Raw genomic sequence first — 21,070 nt, 5'->3', positions numbered from 1 at the left:
AAGTACAGTCTCCAAGGTCTACAGCGAATGTTTTTGGTATTGGGTTTTACATGTAGTAGCAATGGCCAAAATAGAGAACAGGGCATATTTCCTTGGCTTACTGAAAAGGGGCAGCAAACTATTCTGCTCTGCTGGCCTTACCAGAGTCTTGACAAGACCAAGCTGCCCTGTATTTCGTGTTGCTGGGTCATGCTTTAACTAGTTGAGAACCCTGAGGGTGCTGGCTTTCATATACAGCAACAGCTGCTTAATTTGTGCTAATCATTTTGGAGATTGCATTTGTATTTTATGTGCTTCTTGAAAGTTTATCTTTGTTGCCAAATAATCAGAGAAGTTGGTAGATATGGGAAAGAAAAGGTTGTCAGAACATGAGATTGTGTTTTTTCCTAAAAAGCTGTGCGAATCAGACTTTTTCTTTCAGGGAAGTTCTAGCTGCTTGTGTAAAAGATGAAGCTTGGTACGTAAAATATCTAAAGATTCAGAGTTCCCTGTGGAGCAGAATTCATGGCTTTAAGCTGTGAAACAGGCTTTAAGGTAGATTCCTATTTCTGAGTATGTGGAGTACTCTGAACATCATTCATGAAGTTGTTCAGACATCTGTTTACATCTTTTATAGGTGTATGGACTGTGTTACCTCAAAGTGGATGTTTAAGACAAGGGAACCAGTGTTTTATGACCCTGACTGGGGATTGCCCTTTTCCCTCCAGGCCAAGAGAAATAACTGAAAATTACAAATAGTTCAACTGAAAATAAATTACAGGTCTTACCTCTGTAACACTTTTTTAGACACGCCTCATGTCATTTTTTTGAGCCCTGACTTAAACATTTCTATAAAAGACAGTGATCCATAGGTTTGTGCCTAGAGACTTAAGCTTTAGGATTGTGTTTGGTTGCATGATTCTGCTACTAATAGCTTTATGGAAAAATCGCAGTGCATTGGACTGTACTTTTTGATACTGAGGTTTAATTTTCATCTCTGCAGTGGACTTTCTGAATGAACATCTTGTGTCTTCTAATAATAGTTCACAAACTGTTGAGAGGTTAATTTACCCATTTTTCTGGTACTCTTCAGTGCTTCAGGCTGTTGAGAGATCTCTGTGGCTATGAATCATTCCCAGTTGTACATGAGAGTCCTGCAACTCCTCGTTTGCTAAATTCAGTTGTAGGAACATTGGCTGTGAGTTCTTTTTCCTGATTTGAAGTGTCAAATCAATATAATTTGGATTTTCAAGGATACTGTTATGAATTGTGATTTTTTTTTTTTTCCCCCAATATTTTCATTGGGAAAAAAGTTCTTTATTATTAATAAGACATGTAGTTACACCAAATATTCCTTCCAGACACTTAAAATGGGAGTAGATGACAAGATATATAGAGGAAAAAATCACATTACCTCTTTTTAATATGGTGGTCTCTACCTAGTTCTGTGCAGTTATAGCACTGCTTGGCTAAGTCAGTATAAAAGTGAATTGTCTATCAAGGCTAAAGAAGTGAGTTTACTTTTCTAATATATATATTATCTGTATTTCAGTTTAGTTAGATTTTGTTCTCATGGAAGTTAGTAACTGCACTCTTTAAATCTATTTTAAGTAGCTTCCCTTGAGCATTTTACATTTCCCTGATTAAAGATATGACTCTTGAGTGAAGAATAATAGGAAAATGATTTTTTGTTGCCCATTTAAACATTGCTCTGAAAACAACTGTAAGTCAGAAGTGATTGTTAGTGTTTTGAACTAATAACTTAGTTATTGTTAGTGTTTTGAACTTTGTGTTAGTGTTTTGAACTTTGTCTCATAGTCCCATAATGAAAGCAGCTTACATTACTAATGAAAACCCTGCATAATCAATGGTGATGGCAGCAGTCAAAGTTATGAAAATGTTTGGGCACATCCTGGAATCAAGTGGTGACAATTAAGAGTTGAACTGTTCTCACTGAGGGGGTGAATAATGTTCTTTTTTTGTTTTACCCCACCATTTTCTATTTACTGTTCTCTCTCTCTCTGCTCTGAACTTTGTGCTTCATTATAGGGCTTCTGGGAATGCTGCCAGCGAGATGCTCCTGATTGATGGTTCTGAAGCCAAAATTCAGGGCTCTTACAATGTCTGCCAGCTTTGGCATTGCTGCCTCCTGGGATTGCTTTCAATTTGTATCATCCTACAGCAGGCTGTAAACTCGTCTGCTTCCTGTTGTCCAGGAGTTTAATGCAGACCTCAGAGTAGCAGCAGATTAGTGGCATGCATGAAGAAAGAGGTACTCAGGAACTGGAAGTCAGCCGCAGAGTCCTATGGGGCTTGGACTTCAGGTAGTAACTTCAGCATGTCAGTCTGGATTAGATGTGGGCTAGAGCTGGCTGGAGAATGTAAAATGATTTTGTGTTAGAGGAGAAAGACAGTTTAGTTGTGTGCCTTTAGGATTTCCCAGCAGGAAGAAAAGGTAAATAGAAAGTCTAGCAACTGAAAATGAAGGTTGTTCTTGTTGACTGCCTTGCAGGTGTAGTACTAATTAGAAATCATGATGCTCCAAGAAGAAATTTTCTGTATTCTTCAGATAGTTTGCTTTGGAAATGAGGACCTCTGTTTTATTATGTGCGTTAAAAAATAAAGACATGAAGAACTAAAATTAAACAGACCCGTTTTGTTTTCCTTTTCTTGTAGTTTTAAGATTATGAACATTTAAACTGTTAAACTTTTCGGCCAGAAAGTGGTATGTAAACTACAATAAACTTGAAAAAGAAATACCACTAAACCTATAGGCCTGTCTCTTCTGTCCAGTTAGCAATTAAAGAACAGCACTAACTGGTAAGAGTAAAATGTTAATAAAAGGTTGATCTAAATCTCCTGAATAACCAGTGGGCTTTACAGTTGAACAGCAACAGGGTCAGCAGAAGGTGAGTTGAAACTGGGTGGGCATTTATTTCCTCTTTGGGAAAGGGATATGAAACCTGGCAGAGGTTTGTTGCTGGGGGTCAGTTGAGTAGGTTTTGTCCAAGCATTTTATGTTGTGTAGGGCTGCTTGTGTGGCATTGCGTGTGTCAGACAAGGATGATAATGGCTTTCAGGTCTTTCACTAGAAACAATCTGAATAAATCTCAGATAATTTGTAGTTACTCCTCAGAAGTGACTGGTACTGGCTCCAGGCATAAGTGGCTAAGTGATGGCTAAGTTCGTGAGGATCAAAATTTAATCAGAATACTAACATTTCTGTATTAATTAAACTTCCCAGTAAAAAAATGACCAGTGTTACCTTCAGAAGCTTCCAGGAACCTGAACTGTGATGTTCATGCTTTATTTGACAGTGTTTCTGAGGACCAGAAGAGTAAAAATACACGTGTCATCTCCTCTTCTTCCCTCCCCCCATAAGCTAAATTCTATCTTTGTGAATGCATTGTTCAGTTCCTGACTTTTTCCCTCCAGCAATGCATTCTGTAAGTGCAGCTTTCTGCATTCGTTTGTTTTAGTGCATAGTTTAGCTTGTCGTTTTTCTGTAGTGTTAAATGATTGTGAGTAGATTATAAACACGGTAATATAACTTCTGTAGTTTCATTCAAGTATTTAATATTTTAATATCCTACTCTGTCTTTATTTTTTAAAATCTTTTTATTTCATAGCTACTTAGTCTTACCTTCAGATTTTCATAGTTTAAACATTTAAAAATAGAAATATATATCTTATATTTTTATATATATATACATGTGTATATATATATATATACATGGCTAATTTTATCCAATGTAAAGGCAGCAACCTGAGTTGTTTCAGGTGTACTTACATAACCAATTTTCCTTTCAAATTATTTTTTCAAGATGCTTTCTTCAGTGTAGCTATCTTGGGAGTTTAGTTTGTAACTAAAGAAAAAAAATAATTCTCAAACATGAAGAGTCATCCCTGTGTCCTTCCACTATACACTAGTGGAATGCAAAGTTTGCATTTAAAAGTAAAAAATCCTGAAGATATTTTTTAACCAGTATATTTTTCAGAACATGTGTTTAATACCTGTTTTATAAAGTGTGTTGCTGATATTCAGAAATTATTTCCTCAAAATGTCTTGTTTTCTGCCCACGGATATGAAGCACAGGCCTGAAAAAGGTCAGAAAATATTCTCAAAACAGTGTAGCTTCTTAGCAATTTAAATACGAATTTGTATTTCTTCATGTTAAATATTAATACTAGTAATATCATAAACCCTCTTGCATCTCATGGAACAGCAAGATTACTGGGTCAAAAGGATGTGCTTTCTTCCTTACAGGCATTACACCTTAATGAAAGCTTCTGCTGAAGTGTGTCTTGCATATTTATTGACATTTCTTCAAGGAATGCTTTTTTCCCTGAGACTATCAACTTATTATGAAGAATTTGGCACCCACTATGATTTAGTCAGTATAAAACATTTGAGAACATGGTTGTGAATATCTTTGACATACAGAAATTTTCATACTTCTAGTGGAAAAAGTATTTCACTTATCTCAGATTTTATGCAACTTTTGGGGAAAGAAGGCTCTTAGTCTCAGACCTATTGCACTACTGTAATATAAAAGGGCAATAAGAGATATGGCTTAATTCCTTTTTCACTTTCAATATATGAAACACATATATTGAAACATGCAGTTTGCACCACAGGTTTCCACGGTAAGAGTTAAGAAAGGAATCACAAACTTTTTTGTGCTATAAAGAAGTAATAGTTTTGATTCCTTTTTTCTGCACATAGCACAGCCTAGCAGAGGATCTTATTGGTTAGTACGTGGTGTGCTTTCATGGTGCAGTTAAATATTTGCATTGCAAGTTAAGTGTATTGTAGCAATCTACAAATGCGACTACAGTTCCTGATCCGTTTAAGTGTATCTGCTAAGTAATGTAGCCTGTTCCCGACTGCAAATAATGTGCTTATCTACGTTGTGTTTAATTTATGTGTAATTTATCCTATTAGATAAGATTTGTGTTGCTGTTGGAAAGCTATTCTAGAAAAAGCTATGTGGATTTAAGAAATTGATATCTTACCTGTTCGATGTGTTTAGACAACACAAAACGCTGAGCTCCTGTGAAAATAGTTTCACCAAGACCTACTGTGGAAGTTTGTTTTGAGTGTGAATGGTGATGCAGAGCTGTGTGTAACAGTTAAGTTCTTACTTTCTAGAGGCTTTTGTGGATTTTCTGTGTTAAAAAGCATTGTTCAAGGTTATTATAAGCAGGATAAGTAACTCTGTGGTCTTCAAGGTGATTAGAGGTTCTTGAGGCCTTGCAGGGCAGCTGAAGCCTTGGAACACTGAGTTTGCAGTCACCTGTGGGAGGATCAGATGATGACCAACAAAATTAATGTTGAGTTATCCTTTATTACCTTGAGCAATATTCCAACTGGTTTTGTTAATCGTAGCTACTGCTTTAATTGTGCACAAGTTAGGTCTGTCCTAACATTTGCGATAAAACAGCATGTGGGTACAAACAAAAACTGCACCACCTCATGCACATGCTGACTTGACCCATTTTTCACTACAAATATTACTACTACTACCAGCACCTCCCCATAGCAACACCATGGAAGTTGTCATCCCATGAACCACCCCAGGGGTGATGCAGAGGTGTCTGCACTGATGGTTGCCATCAGCTATTACCTCTCTAGGGATGATTTGGCCAATGTGGATGTGGGTCTATATGTGTAGCATCCCCCTGCAAAGACTGAAGGCAGAGTCCTACCTCTTTGCTGCTCAGTAGTCAGCAATGCCAGTGTCTTCAAAGGAACTTCCCTAATACTGGCCTGCTGCAACTTGTGCATTGCATAGCTTGCTTAATCAGATTTTTTTTTTGGTAAATTGAGTTGTTACGCTGTCTGTTTCATCTGTGGACCTCACAGCTCAGCCATAAGTTTTGTTTCTCTCCAGTCATCTTGAAGCCACAGTTCAGATGCTCGTTGCAGGCTGTTAAAGTGCCACAGCAAGACTGTGCAAATTCCACCACAAATCTGAGACTTGCATTTAAGATTAATATCTTGTTCACTTACCAAGTGAGAAGCACTGGTATATATTTTTATTGCAACAGCTGCTGTGTTTTTCAGCCTGTAGTGTAAGATGGAATGTATATGCTACCCTGGGGCGCCTGTATATGGGAAATACAAAAGAAGGAATGAGAAGGAATTGAAAATGATTGCTGCAGATCTCACCTGTGTACCATTTACAGTGATAGTTTGAGAGCTAATGTCTTGCTGCAGAAGTTTCTCACCATTTTTGATGCTGATCTTATGAAAGTCAGGGATCCAGTTTGGCTTTTTTTTTTTGAGGCAAATATTTGATATACACTTGCAACAATTGTTAGGAAGCTTGATGTGTGACATTGCGTGAGTCTTTTGATGAATTGTAAACAGTGTCAAAAGCAGGCATACCCTGGAGGCTTGCTCTTTGTAGTCATGGTTCTAGCACAGGTTCAGGATAGGTCTCAGGCTCTTCCATAAATACAGAGATCCTTGTATAATTGTTTCCTTGTATCCAGCTGCTTCATGTGTTTTTATTTGGATGGTCTTTATACTTCTAGCTATGTTTTTCCTTGGTGCCTTTTGTCAGCTATGCCTCGTTAGCCAGAAGCAGATTTTCTTTGCAGCTGCAACGATTAAACAGTCTCCAGGAACATGGATAGTGTGTATGTTGTGTGCTGCCACATCTCAGGGCGAGGGTTAATTCCTCACAGGTGTCACTGGGGATCTGTGGTCTCTGCCTGACTCCTTGACCTGTACCTTCCTGTCAGTTCCCTACCAAAAACCTTCCTTTTCCTTTCTTGTTATCTCTGTCACCTGAGGAACCATACATCGATTGAAAACAGAAGCTGGAAGGCATCACAGCAGAGCATCTGGTTCAAGCCTTGGCCCTGCTTAGAGAAGTGATGACTTTCTGACCAGGTTGCTCAGGATGGAAACATTTATGTCCCAGACCAGAATCTGTGTTGTTCCACTCAAAAATGTGCATGCTTATCTCTCTCAAAGCAAAAATAAGTTGTAATTCACTGATACCTCTTTCATCTAGGATAGAACAGCAAATCTTTTTTCTTTTTCCCTCACCATATTTTGAGACAAAAATAACTGGGCCTATTGCAGTGAATATGAGAGTGCTCTTCAATAAAACTGTGTATTGCTGTGAAAGCTGCATTAAGAGTAATACATATGCTGCTTTGTAATTGAATTATTTGGCTGATGTGGTACCTCAGTTTTTATAGTCTGATATGACTACTGCATGCTGGGACTGAAGCCGTGTCAAGTAAAAATACAGGAGATAAGACTGTAGCTAGTTGAGTTATATATACTGAAACTGTTTCCTAAAACATCAATAAAATTGTAGGCAACTGAGGCTTTACTTAATGTGGAACTTTTTAGCCAGACAAGCCCTGTAAGTGGCAGGGGCAATTACTGAGTGTGCAACTCCAAGCCCATGCACTTCTGGGCTGTGTGAGGTTGTTAGGTGGCAAAAATGGGGTGAACTTATTGAATATGTTGTTCTTAAAGGTGCAAAATTTACCTGTAACATTTCTGCCTACATAATAGGGAATTATATTAAGAGATAGCTAATTTTGCTTTAAATGTGAGAGTATGTTATATCTGTAAATAGTTTATTTGTATATTTGTAGTACTGCTGTCATCTGAAATGCGTGGACTGAATTACAGTTCTTTTACTGTTCTTTGCCAGCTTTTGAACTGGAACTCTTAAGAATCATATATGAGTTATTATATTATTGCTGAAACTTTCCATACGTTACTGATATACTTTCTCTTTTTAGGTGTCTTGGCTTTTTAGTCCAGCAAGAAGTGAAATAACAAGTCTAGATAGTGGAAATATAGATGACATTTTAAGTGAGTACTCTGAATAATTTTTTTCTTTATAGGTCTGCAGTTATTGTGTGAATATGTGTGAATATTGGAGTGTTATTAAATGAATATGCATACCCTAGCTTTGAATATCTGAGTTGCAATTGGCTTAGAAATATTAAATACCTGTGGTCAAAATTAGCTGTCTGAACTAATGTCTTGCAAGGAGAATTTGAAGTGTCTTAAGAAAAATAACTGGTATCGGGTTTGCAGATGGGAATGCTTGATTACATAACCAAAACCTGTCCAGAGGGCATTTTAAAAGTTCCCCCCAAAAAGCAGCAGCAACTGAAAACCATGGTGATGGGCCTTAAGTATCTTGCTTATTCAGCTGTGTTTTTCCTCAGGTTAAGCATTGTGCTGATTCTGGTGGCTCATAGAAAGGAGATCTGTAAATTAAACAGATGTGTATTCCTTGTCTGAAACCTTTTCCTCTGAAAAATGTGCAATTTGCCTTTGCAAGTCTTTGCACAAAAAAAGTTTTGACATTGTTTCAAATGCATCAAGGGAAAAAACCCTCTTTATTCTCTTTTATTAAAGTCTCTTCTATAATCTGACTAATGTTACAGGAGTACTTTGTAGTATGTGATCTGTTTGTAAATACCTTCTATGGAGTGGAAAATATAAAATCATTTTATAAAATGTTATTCATAAAAAGGAATATATCCAGGTGTAACTACTTTTAAAATGTATCAGATTGCTTTCAATAAATACTTAATGTCTTGGAGGTAACCCTAAACTTGTCAGTGCTTGTTAATTACCTGTTAACCACTTGCATTCCTTGCCGATAATGAAAATCTTAACACTGTAATTCTAATCAAAACTGTAGTGCTGCTCCCCAGCCTTCACAAAAGTGTCTTTACCAGCATAGTATCATCTCCAGGCTTTCAACATCTTAATCTTCACACGTAACTGCTCTGCAACTTTGTCAATTTTCTGCTTTGTCAGCTTTTCTGCTTTATAAAGCTGTGAGTGATACTCTATAGTTTCAGTATGTATTTCATTTTTTTTCAATGTCTGGGCCACTACTACTACTAAAAATCAATTTAAAGCATAGTCGTTATATTGTGTAAAGATCATAGTTTATTTTCAGGCAGGAGATTTACCCTTTTTTGGTGTATTTTCTTTTTTTTTTTGGTATGTGAAAAGTAATGTGTGAGAACATTATTTCATTACCTCATCACATGTATCCCTGTGGTATTGCACTTTTTTTGAGTGTCTCTTAGTATTTTTTGTTTTTTGGGGGACTGAAGATTTCTTTGCTACCTTTTGCCTTAGTATCCTTATTAGCAAATAAGACAGGTAAGGACTGACCAGAGTAAGTTGCACAGGCAATCTGCCTGTTGGTCGATCTTCTAACCCCAAGAGTTGAGATTTCAGCTTTTAACTGTTTTTTAACACTTAGGAGTAATAGAGCTAATGGTTAAGAGATACACTGAAGTACTATTTCTGGATGTGAGTACCTTAATTTTAAATCCAGAATTGCTTTTTATTTCATGTGTCACTTAATTACTTCTTTTGTGTCTTAATACCTTAAGAGTTTACATTTTTAATATATCAATAAAGTCAATAGAACACTTGACTGAAGGCCTCTTTCATCACTCTTCCATTTGTTATAGATTATATTTCAGAAAAGATTTATCCTAGCAGTTTTCTAGCAAGCAGACTAAGCTATATGCTGAATAATGTAGAAATACTTGCTTTTATAGTTTTTTGTGCTTATTTTTATAATCTCAGATAAAAGAACTAAGAAGTTGCCTCTCAATGTGACATTGGGTTTTTTTCTTTTTCTTTCCTCTCAGACAATGCAGATGTTGCTTTAGTTAATTTTTATGCTGATTGGTAAGTTATATTTTTTTTCTATGTTTAAAACTCTGTCTACTGAAAACTGTCATGTTTGGCTATAGTTTTCTAATTGAAAATAAAGTAGTATGTTGCTTTCAAACCAGTTCTTTCCTGGGTTTATGTCCTGATTGCTTCCCCTTCTGCAGTTCTTCCATCCTATGTTTCATTTAGGACTCCTATCAGAAGAAAAAATTGGAGTATTTTAGACTCTCCATTTTCTTCTGTGTTGGTCCCATACGTTTGTGCTAGAAAAAAAAAAAGACTTGACACAAAAAATCAATTGTTTTTCTAGTTTGTAATTTTCTAATTTGTAAGAGCTTGCAAAAGAGCTTGCAAGTGGAGAACTAGAGAAATTATAATTGAGAGATGAAATCTGAGCAACTGTAAAATGAAGGAATTTGGGGCTGAACTGGTTAGACCTTGTGAATGACATACTTAGAAGGAACTGTTTACTTGAAATTATATTTTAAAAAAAACCCAACTTGCATCCTGAATCATTGTTAGAATTAATTTAAGCAATATACCCCTGTGAAATGTCTCCTTTTTAATGATAGTGCAACGAAGTAACTAGTTAAGTAAGAAACTGGACCTAATCTCTTACCAGTTTTGTATAGATTTATCCTATAGAGGCTATCTTTTAAAAATGTAAATAAACAAAACTTTTAATTTTCAATTTGTGATCTGCTGATACTTGGTGAATCATGTACTACTTCAAAAGTGCTATCTTTTCTTAAAGATCAGCAAGGAAGGCAAACCTATGGAGAGTAAATTTAATACACTGAAATTTGACGTCTGCGTTGCCATTCAAAAATGACTTTTGGATTTTGCAAATGACAAACTGTAGAAAGGTAGCTAAATACCCATGTTCTGATACTTCTGTCATAAAGGGAAGATACAAATATTTTAAAATTTGATATAGCCAGGTAACAAGTATCCTGTTTTAGGACCTTATTAGCACAGTTCCTTCTCCAAAACCCCACTGTTATGAGATCCTCTGTAGAATAGATGTACTGTGAATTTAAAGATTTGTATGTGCTTGCAAGTTGATTCATGGTAAAGTAGACTGTAATTTTAGAACATTACAGCCTTAATTATGATCATTACGTGTAGGCATTCAGGAATAACCCCTCACTGTAGCAGACTGCGATATACCTGACTTTTGAATGAGAACAGATGAGTTTCAGTCATGTACTCTGCTGTAAGGGTGGAGAAGAATGAGGGACAGGGAAGCCATATGTAACATATACATGCTACATAAATGTGTGGCATATAGTTGTGCTACCCAGAGTCAGGTTTTTCTGGAGAATGGACTTAAGCTCTGTTTGTATTTTGAGAGCAAAACTTGCCTCTTCACTTGGAAGTTTTCTGTGTCAGGCACAGTGGCATCCCCAAGCTGATGCTGTTAAGTTTCAGGTGGGCTTCAGTGCAGGCTGGTTTATTGAAAGTCTGCTCCATAAGGTCTCATTCTGACAACTTCTACAGTGCCATTATGCATCTTCAATTTGAAATTCTTTCATGGGTTTAGAAGGATAGAATATAAAATAATTTCACTGATGTATTAAAAATGGGCTTGTGCATTAGTGTTAACCCCTAAACTCCCTAAAGCCACTCCCTGAAGCATGTTTACAATCCTACAGCCTGGGCAAAAAGAAAATTTGCTTCAAAATCTAACATGACTAAAAGAAGGGACCCATAGGGTTCTCTTTTTCTCAGTGCTGAAAAAGCAGTCTGCTCAAATTCTACTGAACTTGAGCGATAATATTATACATAACACTTAGAACTTCTATTGTTGACCTTCCTGAAGGTGATGGTGAATATTTGAAACTCAACAGTCTTAAGTATCTTCCTTTACTACATTTTTATAATTACTTTCCCAAGGCTAATTCAGGCAGGAAAAAAATGAACAATATACTTTCTGAATAGAATATATTTCATAAAGGCTTATAATTGATTAATGGTGTTTCCTAAGCAGATAAAGCAGGGAAGCATATCTTGAACTCTGTATTCATTTAGAATTACTTTTTTCAGCATCCGAATTATTCAAGTTACTTTTGAATCTATTTTTATCCAGACATTTACTGGGATTGTTAGAAGTAGATGTGATTTTTTTTTCAGTAACTCTTCTTTCTTTTTTTTCTTTTTCCTTCAAAGATTGAAATATTCCATTAGTCATCAAAATATTTCAAATTAGTATTTCAAAGTTATGATTTTCTGTTCTATTTACAGGTGCCGCTTCAGCCAAATGCTGCATCCTATTTTTGAGGAAGCTTCTAACGTAATTAAGGAAGAGTATCCAGATAAGAATCAAGTGGTGTTTGCTAGAGTAGACTGTGATCAGCATTGTAAGTAAATAATGATTTAGGTTTTCCCTATGCTAACCTGCTACTAAGTTACTAATTGTATTGAAGAATATACTGTATAGCAGTCTAAAGTGTAGCTGTACCTGCCCCATCATTTGGCCCAGAGCTGTTTTTGTTACATCAGTGAACCTCTTCTTCCATATTTGTCAGGGCAATTTCCAGTGTTGCTTTCTCATTGCATCCATAAACGTGCTTTTTTTAATCAGTTCCACCTGTCTCATTTAAAAAAGAAAAAATGGCTGGGATTATAAATTGAATTGGCTCATTGTGGTGTCAGAGAAACACTAGTGCAACAAATGATGCGGGTCTTCACAATCAAGAAGAGGAAGGGGAAACCTTCCATTGTCAGCACCAAGAATATGCTCTGCTCGGGTCTTCCTTCTGCCTGGGAGTCTTGGTGAGCTGAGTTGCCTTTCACAGAGCCAGGCAGGGATCAGGGCTTTGCTTTGCTGTTAGTACACGTGCCAGCAAATGGTTGCCTGTTTGGGCTTTTCCCATGGCCAGAAACACATATTCCTGAGACTTACTGTTGGCCTAATAGTTGTGTTTTAGTGCTCTGTTACAAAAACTCTGAAGAGAGAACCTTATGGGACAGGATAAAAATGTCAGTTGCATAGCTATGCAAAATAGCTGCTTTGGTTTACATTTGTCTTTCCCATTTAGACAATTGAACTTTTTGATGTTGGAAAGGATTTTTCTCTACGATGAGAATTCCTGACTTGTGTCTTGGTTCTTACTTGCAGATTTAAAAGTCAGTAAGTCCACTTGAACATCTTCCAATGGCACTATCTTGTGCTCTATTTTGTATACATGCACATAGTTGCCCAACAATTACGAGCTTTGTGATCTTGAAAGAGATTTCAAGTATAAAAAAAATCAAAACAAACTTCTAAGGTAACAAACAGTATCAACTCAGTATCTAACATGTAAAATAAATTGATTCTTCAAACTGTCAGGAGTGGCCAAAAAAGATCACTTCCCAAAGATCAGTAAGACCAATTCATAACCACCAGAAACTTAAATGCCTCTGGGGTTTATAAATCTGTGGCTCACTTGGATGTAGGACCCTCCTTATAGCCTCAGCTGGAAAAGAGGCACAACAGTATTCACCAAGGTATGTGAGAAGCCTTGAAGCTTTCAGCTGCCTTCCTACATTGTAATGGTTGGGATGTGTTGAGGAACTGATACAAAATTTTTAACTCAGGTGTTCTTGAAGAGCAGCTTATTAAACAGAGGGTTGCAGAATCTCCTCCTCTGAGCAGATCTAGTGCCTTGAATGCAGTGTGGAACAGTGCACTTCTGGAACTGCCTGGAGCATTTCCAGAGCAGCAGCAGAATGGAGTGGCGTAGCTGTACTTGATGTACTTCATAAGATATGCTTTAGTTTCCTTGACTTATGAGTCTAATAGTATTTTTTTCTTTGTCATTATAGTGTTGTGTCTGTTAAATGAGTGTTTTTCTATCTCCTTTCTGAACAGCCTTTTCTAGAATCATGAAGGTTTTGGGGGTTGGTGGGGGCTTTTTTATTTGTTTTGTAGTTTTTATAGGGGAGTGGGATTTGTTTGAGGTTTTTTTCCATTTTTTTGACCTGATCTCAAAATTGAGATCTCCCAGATCTCAAATACTTAACTACACTTTTAGCTTCTTTATTTTTCACACTTGGTGTTCTCTGCTGCTTCCAGTCACCCACCATCTATGTCATATATGCTTGGGAGATCTTAACCAAAAGCATAGCATTAAGTATTCAGATTTACCATCCTTAAAAGTCAGTTTTCAAGTAAGGCAATGAAATCCTCTGGAGGAATATATTGAAGGCAAAACCTGATATGTGGTCTTTGGTGGAGTTTTCTTACAGAGCTTTTTTGTCTGTCTTTGCTCTGATATCTGTTGCAGGATCTGCACAAATAATCTGCCCCCGATCTTTACAATGGTAAAAAATAATGCAGTTATAGCAAGCATTTTAGCAGCCTGTGTTTTTTTTAAGGTTTATAATAACTGCTGAAGTCCTTATTTTTGTTTGCTGTAGCTTTAGTTGCTTGAGTAACTCAGAGAGTCTTTGGGCTGCCGGATGCCCAGTGTTTAGCCATGAGATCACAGAATTGCAGAATACGCTGAGTTGGAAGGGACCTACAAGGATCATCGAGTCTTGTCTTAGCAGTTATGTAGATAAGAAAACTTTTTTTTTTCCCCTCCAGGTGTTTGAAACGCTTAAGGAGCTTGTTGTGTAATCTTCTCATATGCCTATTGAATTAAGCTTATTGGAGCTCGTTGTGGAGAGCTAAGGCCTAGATGGAGGAGGAGACGCTACAGCAGAAATTGTCTTCCTTTCCCTGGGAGTAGGTGTAGTGGGCTAAGTAGTAGGAGGCAACTAGGAGTTTTGGTCTTTCTTTTTATTGCTGGAATACCATAAATTCTCTGTATTTACCCTTTCTGTTTTTACTGTAAGAAGTAGATGAGCATGACTTCTGCTGCAGAAGCTGTAAAATGTGAGAAGTAAAAATAAAATCCTTTAATGACAGGCAATTTACATTCCCTTTTTGAATTAAAATAGCAACACTGTATATGTCATTCCTAGTTTCTAGTATTTATTTGCTGGGTTGTAAACAATGGTATATTTCATGACACACAGTTATTGGGTATGTCCTAAAGTTTTAAGTATTTTAACTTTGATTTTAGTGTATGCAGCTTTCTATTAAGAGTGAATGTTACTGTATTATCCAGCTTAGGCCTGCTGTAGTATTTTACTGAATGTTGGAGTCAAGATTGTTAGTGATTTGGGGTTTTTTCCCTAAGCTTTATATTTTTGTATGTGTTTATATATTTTAGCAATACTAGAAGGTTTATGTCAATATTTTGGGGTTTTGTTACGCCCGCAGCTTTCATACCACTAGTAGTTCACTACTAGAGTGATGTTCTAGAGATGGTGGATTATTTGCATTACAAATGATCTGTTTCTCTTTGAGGCCAAGACACTGTAGGGAATCGAAATAGCTGATTTCAGGCCACTCAAAAACAGCTTTCAGAATGGTCAGCCAGGCATAGATACTTTCCATTTAATGTACTATTATTGAAGCACACTGTGGGGCCCAACAGCTCACACCAGCTTCTGAGGGTAAAGCAAATTAAAGAGAATTATTGATGCACTACCAAATGTTTGATGCTTAATGACAAAACCATCATTCTATCTGCTCTTATAGCCATATAAAGATGTTTTTCTGGAAGGTGCTAGGCCCCACGAGATTGAATACAAATTATAAATATTAACACTATATTAAGCTTCTGTATGTGTTATGTTTTATACCAGTTTATAATATGGTAGAAGATAACTATAACTGAAATGTGTAAGTTAAGACATCAGACTGTTTTTAACGTGGTGTGGAACATACACTAAAGGTAATCCAATGAAACAGGTAATTGAAGCAGGTACTTTGTTTCCAAGACCTTATCCTTTTATAACTTAAAACTGTCTAAGTTCCATGACATTGTGTACTCTTAAAGTCTTTGTTGGTTTAGGTATGTTCAATTTACTAATTCACTTACCTTAAAAGTTATGCACCTCTCTTCTAACTATAATAAGTAATAAAAGTGATCTTCCATATAAAATTGCAGAAGATCTTTCTGCATATATGTTATTAGGAGGATTTTGGTTGGTGTTTTTGGTTTTGGGTTTTTCTGATTGTTTGGTGTTTTTTGTATTTTTTTCCTCGCTTGTGGGGTTTTTTATCATTTGTGTTAACCAGTGATGTTGGAAACTCACTCGTTTCTGTTCTTTGTGAGTGAATATAGAGCAATATAGAGCTCATGTTTCTGGAGGAGAGTTTATATTTTAAACAGTTTCTCTGAATTCACATTAGGAGCTGTGGTACAGAATTCTTGTAAGTTAAAGTGTGTATGTGTATATATATATATGTATATATGTATGTATATATATATAGGCTGTTTAATTCTGTTGCAGTATTATTTCCTTTGGTTTCTGAGTTAAGTAAAAAATAATACCTAGTTTGAATAAATCTTTGTGCCTCCAAACAGAGAACAAGTTCTCACTGACCGGATGTAAAGAGATGCTTTGCTAGACAGACTGTTTAGGGAACTGTTGTTCTTCCATTCAAAATGTGTCCATGAGTGGTATTTTCATCCACTGCTGTGAGCTGCTGATCTCTCTGGGTCTGGCTGTCCCTGCCATATGTGTTAATGTTAGTCTTCACAGATTAGATTGTATTGGTACTGTGCCTTTGGTAAGCAAAATAACTCAGTAGGCTAACAAAGTCAGAAGTTCATAAATGAACTATAAATGAAACTCTAAACAAGCCAAGGATTTCATTGTGTTCCTGTCACTTTGCTTGGGAAAAAAAAATCCATCTGAAAGAGTTATCTTTGGATAAAATAAAAAGTGGAAGTGATTTGGAGTGGTTGTTGATGGCACTCCTCAGGAGGGCCATTTTTTTAGCTTGTCAGAAAAGGTTATGGGATGCCTACTGATGAGGCCCTGCTAAGAGCAGGCATGGCTGTTGTGAATGCTCCTTTGTAGCAGAAGGTGGTCTAGATCTGCTGTTACCTGAGTTTGATATACAGCATTGAGTGTTTTTCTTGTACCTGTTTTGGTCCATCATAACAAGTGATACAGGTCACCAGTATCACAGTCATTGGAGTAGGATGCCTAGTTTAGATGGTTTCCCAAGTTCTTTTCTAATTCTGCTTCCTGTGCTTATTCTCAGGTCTTATGACTTCTGTGCAAGTGTCATGAGAGGAGTAGTTTAACTGGAGATAATTAATGGTTTATTATGGAATGCTTAAAAATAAGGTGAATGTAGTGTATAAGGCCTTTTAAGTGAACTTGAGACAAAAATGGTTGTGGAATAGTAAGTAAAAAAGTACCTATCAAAGATTTCATTTCTCATCTGTAGTGTGTCCTGGCAGGTACCCTGAGGGACTTCAAAAGATGTTGATTGATTTCAAGTGAGCAACTAGAATACTCATTTGATAGTCCCAGCTTCAAATATACAGCTGAAGGAATTTGTTAGTTTTGAAGGTATTGCAGAAGGGTGAGAAAGACTGAAGATGATTTAACATACACAAAAAAAATAGTATTAGATCCAGTAAATTCAAGCTCTCCATATATGCAGCTGTGCAACTCCTATAACCATCATGTATAACCAAAGTCAGGAAATGCAGTAGCTTGGGTTTTTGTGCTAGCTCTTCCTCAAACAACATGAAGTCACCTCCCCACACCTCCACCTCTCCCTTAGAAAAAGAGACAACAAATATTTTCAGAAGTTATTTTTACCAGGTTTGAGTTTTGAAACTTTGATTTTCTTCCAGATAACTTTTCAGGCTGTTGTAGTCCTCTGTTCAACATGTGAATTCTTCAGGTGGTGCCTTACATTATGAGGTGGGCATTTAGGATAATTATCGGTATTGTTCAAATCTTAGTGGACATGTTTTTTGGGAGCCAGCCCTGTAGACTTAAAATCTAAATATTTGTTTGGTAGTGGTATGAATTATGACCCCCAAAGATTAAAACAGTGTACTGAGTTAATGGTGGGGTGATACCCTGATGCTTTGTAAATATTGCCAGTCCTTCAATGGACTTCTTAGGTGCATTGCGGATGAGTGTGTTTTGGTGTAGTTCTTCAACATATTCTTCACTGTTGGGTGGCAATGGAATTGAGATATAGATGTAGTCTGATATACTAGCTGAACTTTGGACAGCGTGTTGTGGTGTTAACTTAGAACAATGGAGTCTGAAGCATTGTGGGAAACAAGTCACTGGCTGTGTGCTTGCTTAAAGCTGTAGCTTGGGTGATGTGTGTACACACCATGTGCAAAGCCTGACAGTCCCCAAAAAATGGGGTTTGGCATTCCTTTGAGTAGAGGAACACACAGTGCTCAGACAATGGAGAAATGGCTGAACAGTACAAGAGATGTTAAAGATATGGATCACAAATGATAGCTCAGAAAGCATGTTTTCTTAGAGGGTCTTGCTCAGATATGTGCGAGACTGTCTTAGAAAACATGAGTGAAAATGTCAGGTTTCATGTAAAAGTTTCTTTCAAAAGAACAATAAAAGCTGCTGTCTCTTACCTGTTGTAAGAATCAGCTTTGCTCAGGAGAAGTATCAAAACAGTGCATCTGTGAAGAGAAATGTGCAACTGTAAGACATTGCTGTTGGAGTGTGCTAGAATAAATAGTGGGAAAAAAGCCTGGGTGGTGTAGAAATTATTGCATGTCAGCAGTTACACATGCAAAATGGGGAGGAGAGAATCATCTGAATACAACAGTCATTGCTGTGCTTGAAATTTCTGATTTGTAGAAGAAAAAATGATCAAGCATGTCAGTAGCTTCCTGTCATAACTAATGGGAAACCATTCTGGTAGCACAGGCACTAGACTTGTGATTTAATGATTAATTCAGCAAAGTACAAACTCAAGATTTGCTCCTTTTAGGTACCTTAGCACCTGAAGAAAATAAAAAGTCATAAAGTCGTAACTGGGAGAGGGTTTTTTTTGTTTTTAGGGAGATTGCCCTTATCTGTTTCAAATCTCTCTTCTCCTGAAAAAATGGGCAGTGGGAATGTCTGGAAATATTTTTAAATTTAATTTAGGATTTACTATAACTAATGCAGTCTGTGAATGAGTTCAAACAATATTCCACGTATTTGCATTGTATATTTCCAATTTTAAAAGGAATATAATTTTGTAGTTGCTCTGCTTATGCTAACTCTACCTGTATCAAATACCAGAGCTTAATGAAGCATTTAAGGTTTACTCTATTTGACTTTTGAATTAATTCAAACAATTTTTCGTGTACTTGCATTTTATATTTTGTAAAAAGATGGTTTTCAAATACTTACTTGTGTAGGAGTGTCATTTCTCTGTGTTAGTTCAAATACCAGCATTCATGGAATCTCAATGTAATTTGTAAAGATCGCACAAGTTCTGACTTATGAAATAATGTTTGAATTCAGTTTTGACAGTGGGCATTTTATTACCATTACATTTTTTACGCAACTTCAGCCCTTGATGAAGATCCACATCCCTAGGGACTGCAATCTCCATCTTGGAGAATGTTCATGATCCCCTGAATGCCCATTCTGCAACCCTTGCAATCCTCCTATAACTGTGGAAATAACCTGAAGCAAAAGTCCATGTTGTGAAACAGAAAAGCATCATTTTTGGTGCTCTCTTGCTGTGCAGATCTGTAACAGTACTGGTCTTTAATCTCAATGTGTTCCTGCGAAACCCTGACATGTGGTGCTTCTTGTCCCTTATCAGACTCTGATCAAGTTTTGATCGACTGATGTACTGTCAGACCAAAGGTCCTTCTATCAGCAGAGAAGGGCAGCAAATGCCTGGTTTGCAGATGATGTTTGTCTTCCACCAAGCAAATATGGAGTGATTCCTCCCCAGCTATATTTGTCAGCTTCTTGCAGGCGGCTCTTAGATACTTTAAATAAAAAGTGGTGGAATCTAAAGGAAGAAAATATTATTGATCTAATACTCATTAATGTTGAATATATTGGCATCTTCCCATGAGAAATTTGTATTAATTTGAAATAAAAGTACTCTAAATTGAAGACATAAAATATTTTACCCTTAATTTTAACTGTAATTAGTGCATTCAGAAATGCACTTCTGGGGTATTTAGGAAACAGGTTCAAGGCCTTTCTCTTAGTCAAAATTGATAGGCTGAATTCTGTGTTATTTAGTAGTGATGCAAATCTTTCTTTAGCTTTTTAGGTGGTGAAGCTTTTAAGTTTACTGTTTTGTGGGATGTTAAAGAACAGTTACTCCTTTGCTGTGCACAATATGTTTTCAGTTCTCAGATTTGTCTAAGTCGTGCAACTGGTACAAAGATTGTTTTCAGTAACTAAAGCTGTAAGTAGGATAAGTAGTTTTCTGGCAGCAATTGCAGCTGCTGAGGGTTTCGCTGAGAGTTCTCCAGGTAGGAGGGAATTCAGACTTCTGTCTCTGTTCTCTTTAAAAAAAGAGTAAGATTAAGATAGAAAGCAAATCTGCTTGTGATAAATATGTAACTGAGAAGGAGGGTCAGAAAGGATTCGTTTTCACATAATTTAGTACTGTGCCACATATGCTGATGGTCCCTCATTTGGTTGCTTTCCTGCCATGGGCTAATCCAAGTCACCTGAAGTGTATCCTGTGACTTCTTAAGGAGTCTGTGAAAAGTAAGAGAACATGCATTCAGCCCACGTTTTCATTGCCTTCCTCTCTGTTGACTGAATGAAATTTCTTTGTCTCCACAGAATAAACTGGCCTGTTGAAGTTCACCATCTCTCTCCTTTCTTGAGAGAGAAAGGGAGAAGGGGAAGTGTGGTCGCTGTGGCTGACTTGAATGAGTCACCTCTAAGGATTAAGCAGCTCAGAAAAGTGGACAGACTGCTTATATGTGGGGATTTAGCTGGGTTTAGGAACAGAGGTTTAGGTAAAATGCATCCCAGTCTGTAATAGAGGACATGTGGTTTTCACAGAGGCTGTGAGATTTTATTTATTTCTAGGTTTATTTCCAAGGGACAACAAAGCAAAAGCAATGGGAAAGTGCTTGTGGAAATCTACCTGGCTTTACAGGCTTTGTCTCTATTGTTTGTTTTCAGTCTTGTTTTCCTGAGAACCCAATGTGTATCTGGTTACCTTGTTTCTTCAGTTCTTCCTTGTAAAAACTTCAAGCTTTTTGCTGAACTTCAGCCACATCTGAAAGAGGGAAAAGCATTCGAAGTTATGAGTACTTACAAAGTTCGATTAAAGCAGTTGCTGGATACTGGAGATGCACAAAACCAACTTCTGCCCTGTAGCAAAGGTTGCTGTAAAAACTCAAGGCTGCTGGATCCTGCTCGATGTGCCATGAACCACTTGCTGCTTATGTGTAGGCTTCCCTGTCCATGCCCAGCTGGGAGCTAGCTGCAGCACCTATTGCAGTTTGCTGTGTCCCAGTGATTTAGCAAAGTGGAAGAGGGACATATGTGGCACTAGTGCTCTGATGGGGTGTGGTGAAGAACCATGTTGTTGTGGTG

General features: G+C 37.0%; 1 protein-coding gene across 2 annotated transcripts in view; it reads left to right on the top strand.

The window, feature by feature from the left end:
* Positions 1-2,270: 2,270 nt before the first annotated feature.
* Positions 2,271-21,070, top strand: part of ERP44 (endoplasmic reticulum protein 44) — a 38,035-nt gene continuing 19,235 nt past the window's right edge. Inside the window, exons 1-4 of one of the 2 annotated variants that reach the window (XM_018070026.1) lie at positions 2,271-2,303; positions 7,753-7,825; positions 9,643-9,682; positions 11,912-12,027. In XM_018070026.1, coding sequence (XP_017925515.1) covers positions 2,286-2,303; positions 7,753-7,825; positions 9,643-9,682; positions 11,912-12,027 — 247 coding nt within the window. In that variant the 5' untranslated portion in view covers positions 2,271-2,285. Of the gene's footprint in view, positions 2,304-4,295; positions 4,374-7,752; positions 7,826-9,642; positions 9,683-11,911; positions 12,028-21,070 lie in introns of those variants that run through there. The other variant, XM_018070025.1, reaches the window with a different exon arrangement.

Source organism: Manacus vitellinus, unplaced genomic scaffold (genome assembly GCF_001715985.3).
Source record: "Manacus vitellinus isolate BGI_N305 unplaced genomic scaffold, ASM171598v3 scaffold_17_pilon, whole genome shotgun sequence".
Classification (NCBI taxonomy): domain Eukaryota; kingdom Metazoa; phylum Chordata; class Aves; order Passeriformes; family Pipridae; genus Manacus; species Manacus vitellinus.
The sequence above is the reverse complement of the archived record's forward strand: the minus strand, read 5'-3'. Positions and strand labels throughout refer to the sequence as shown.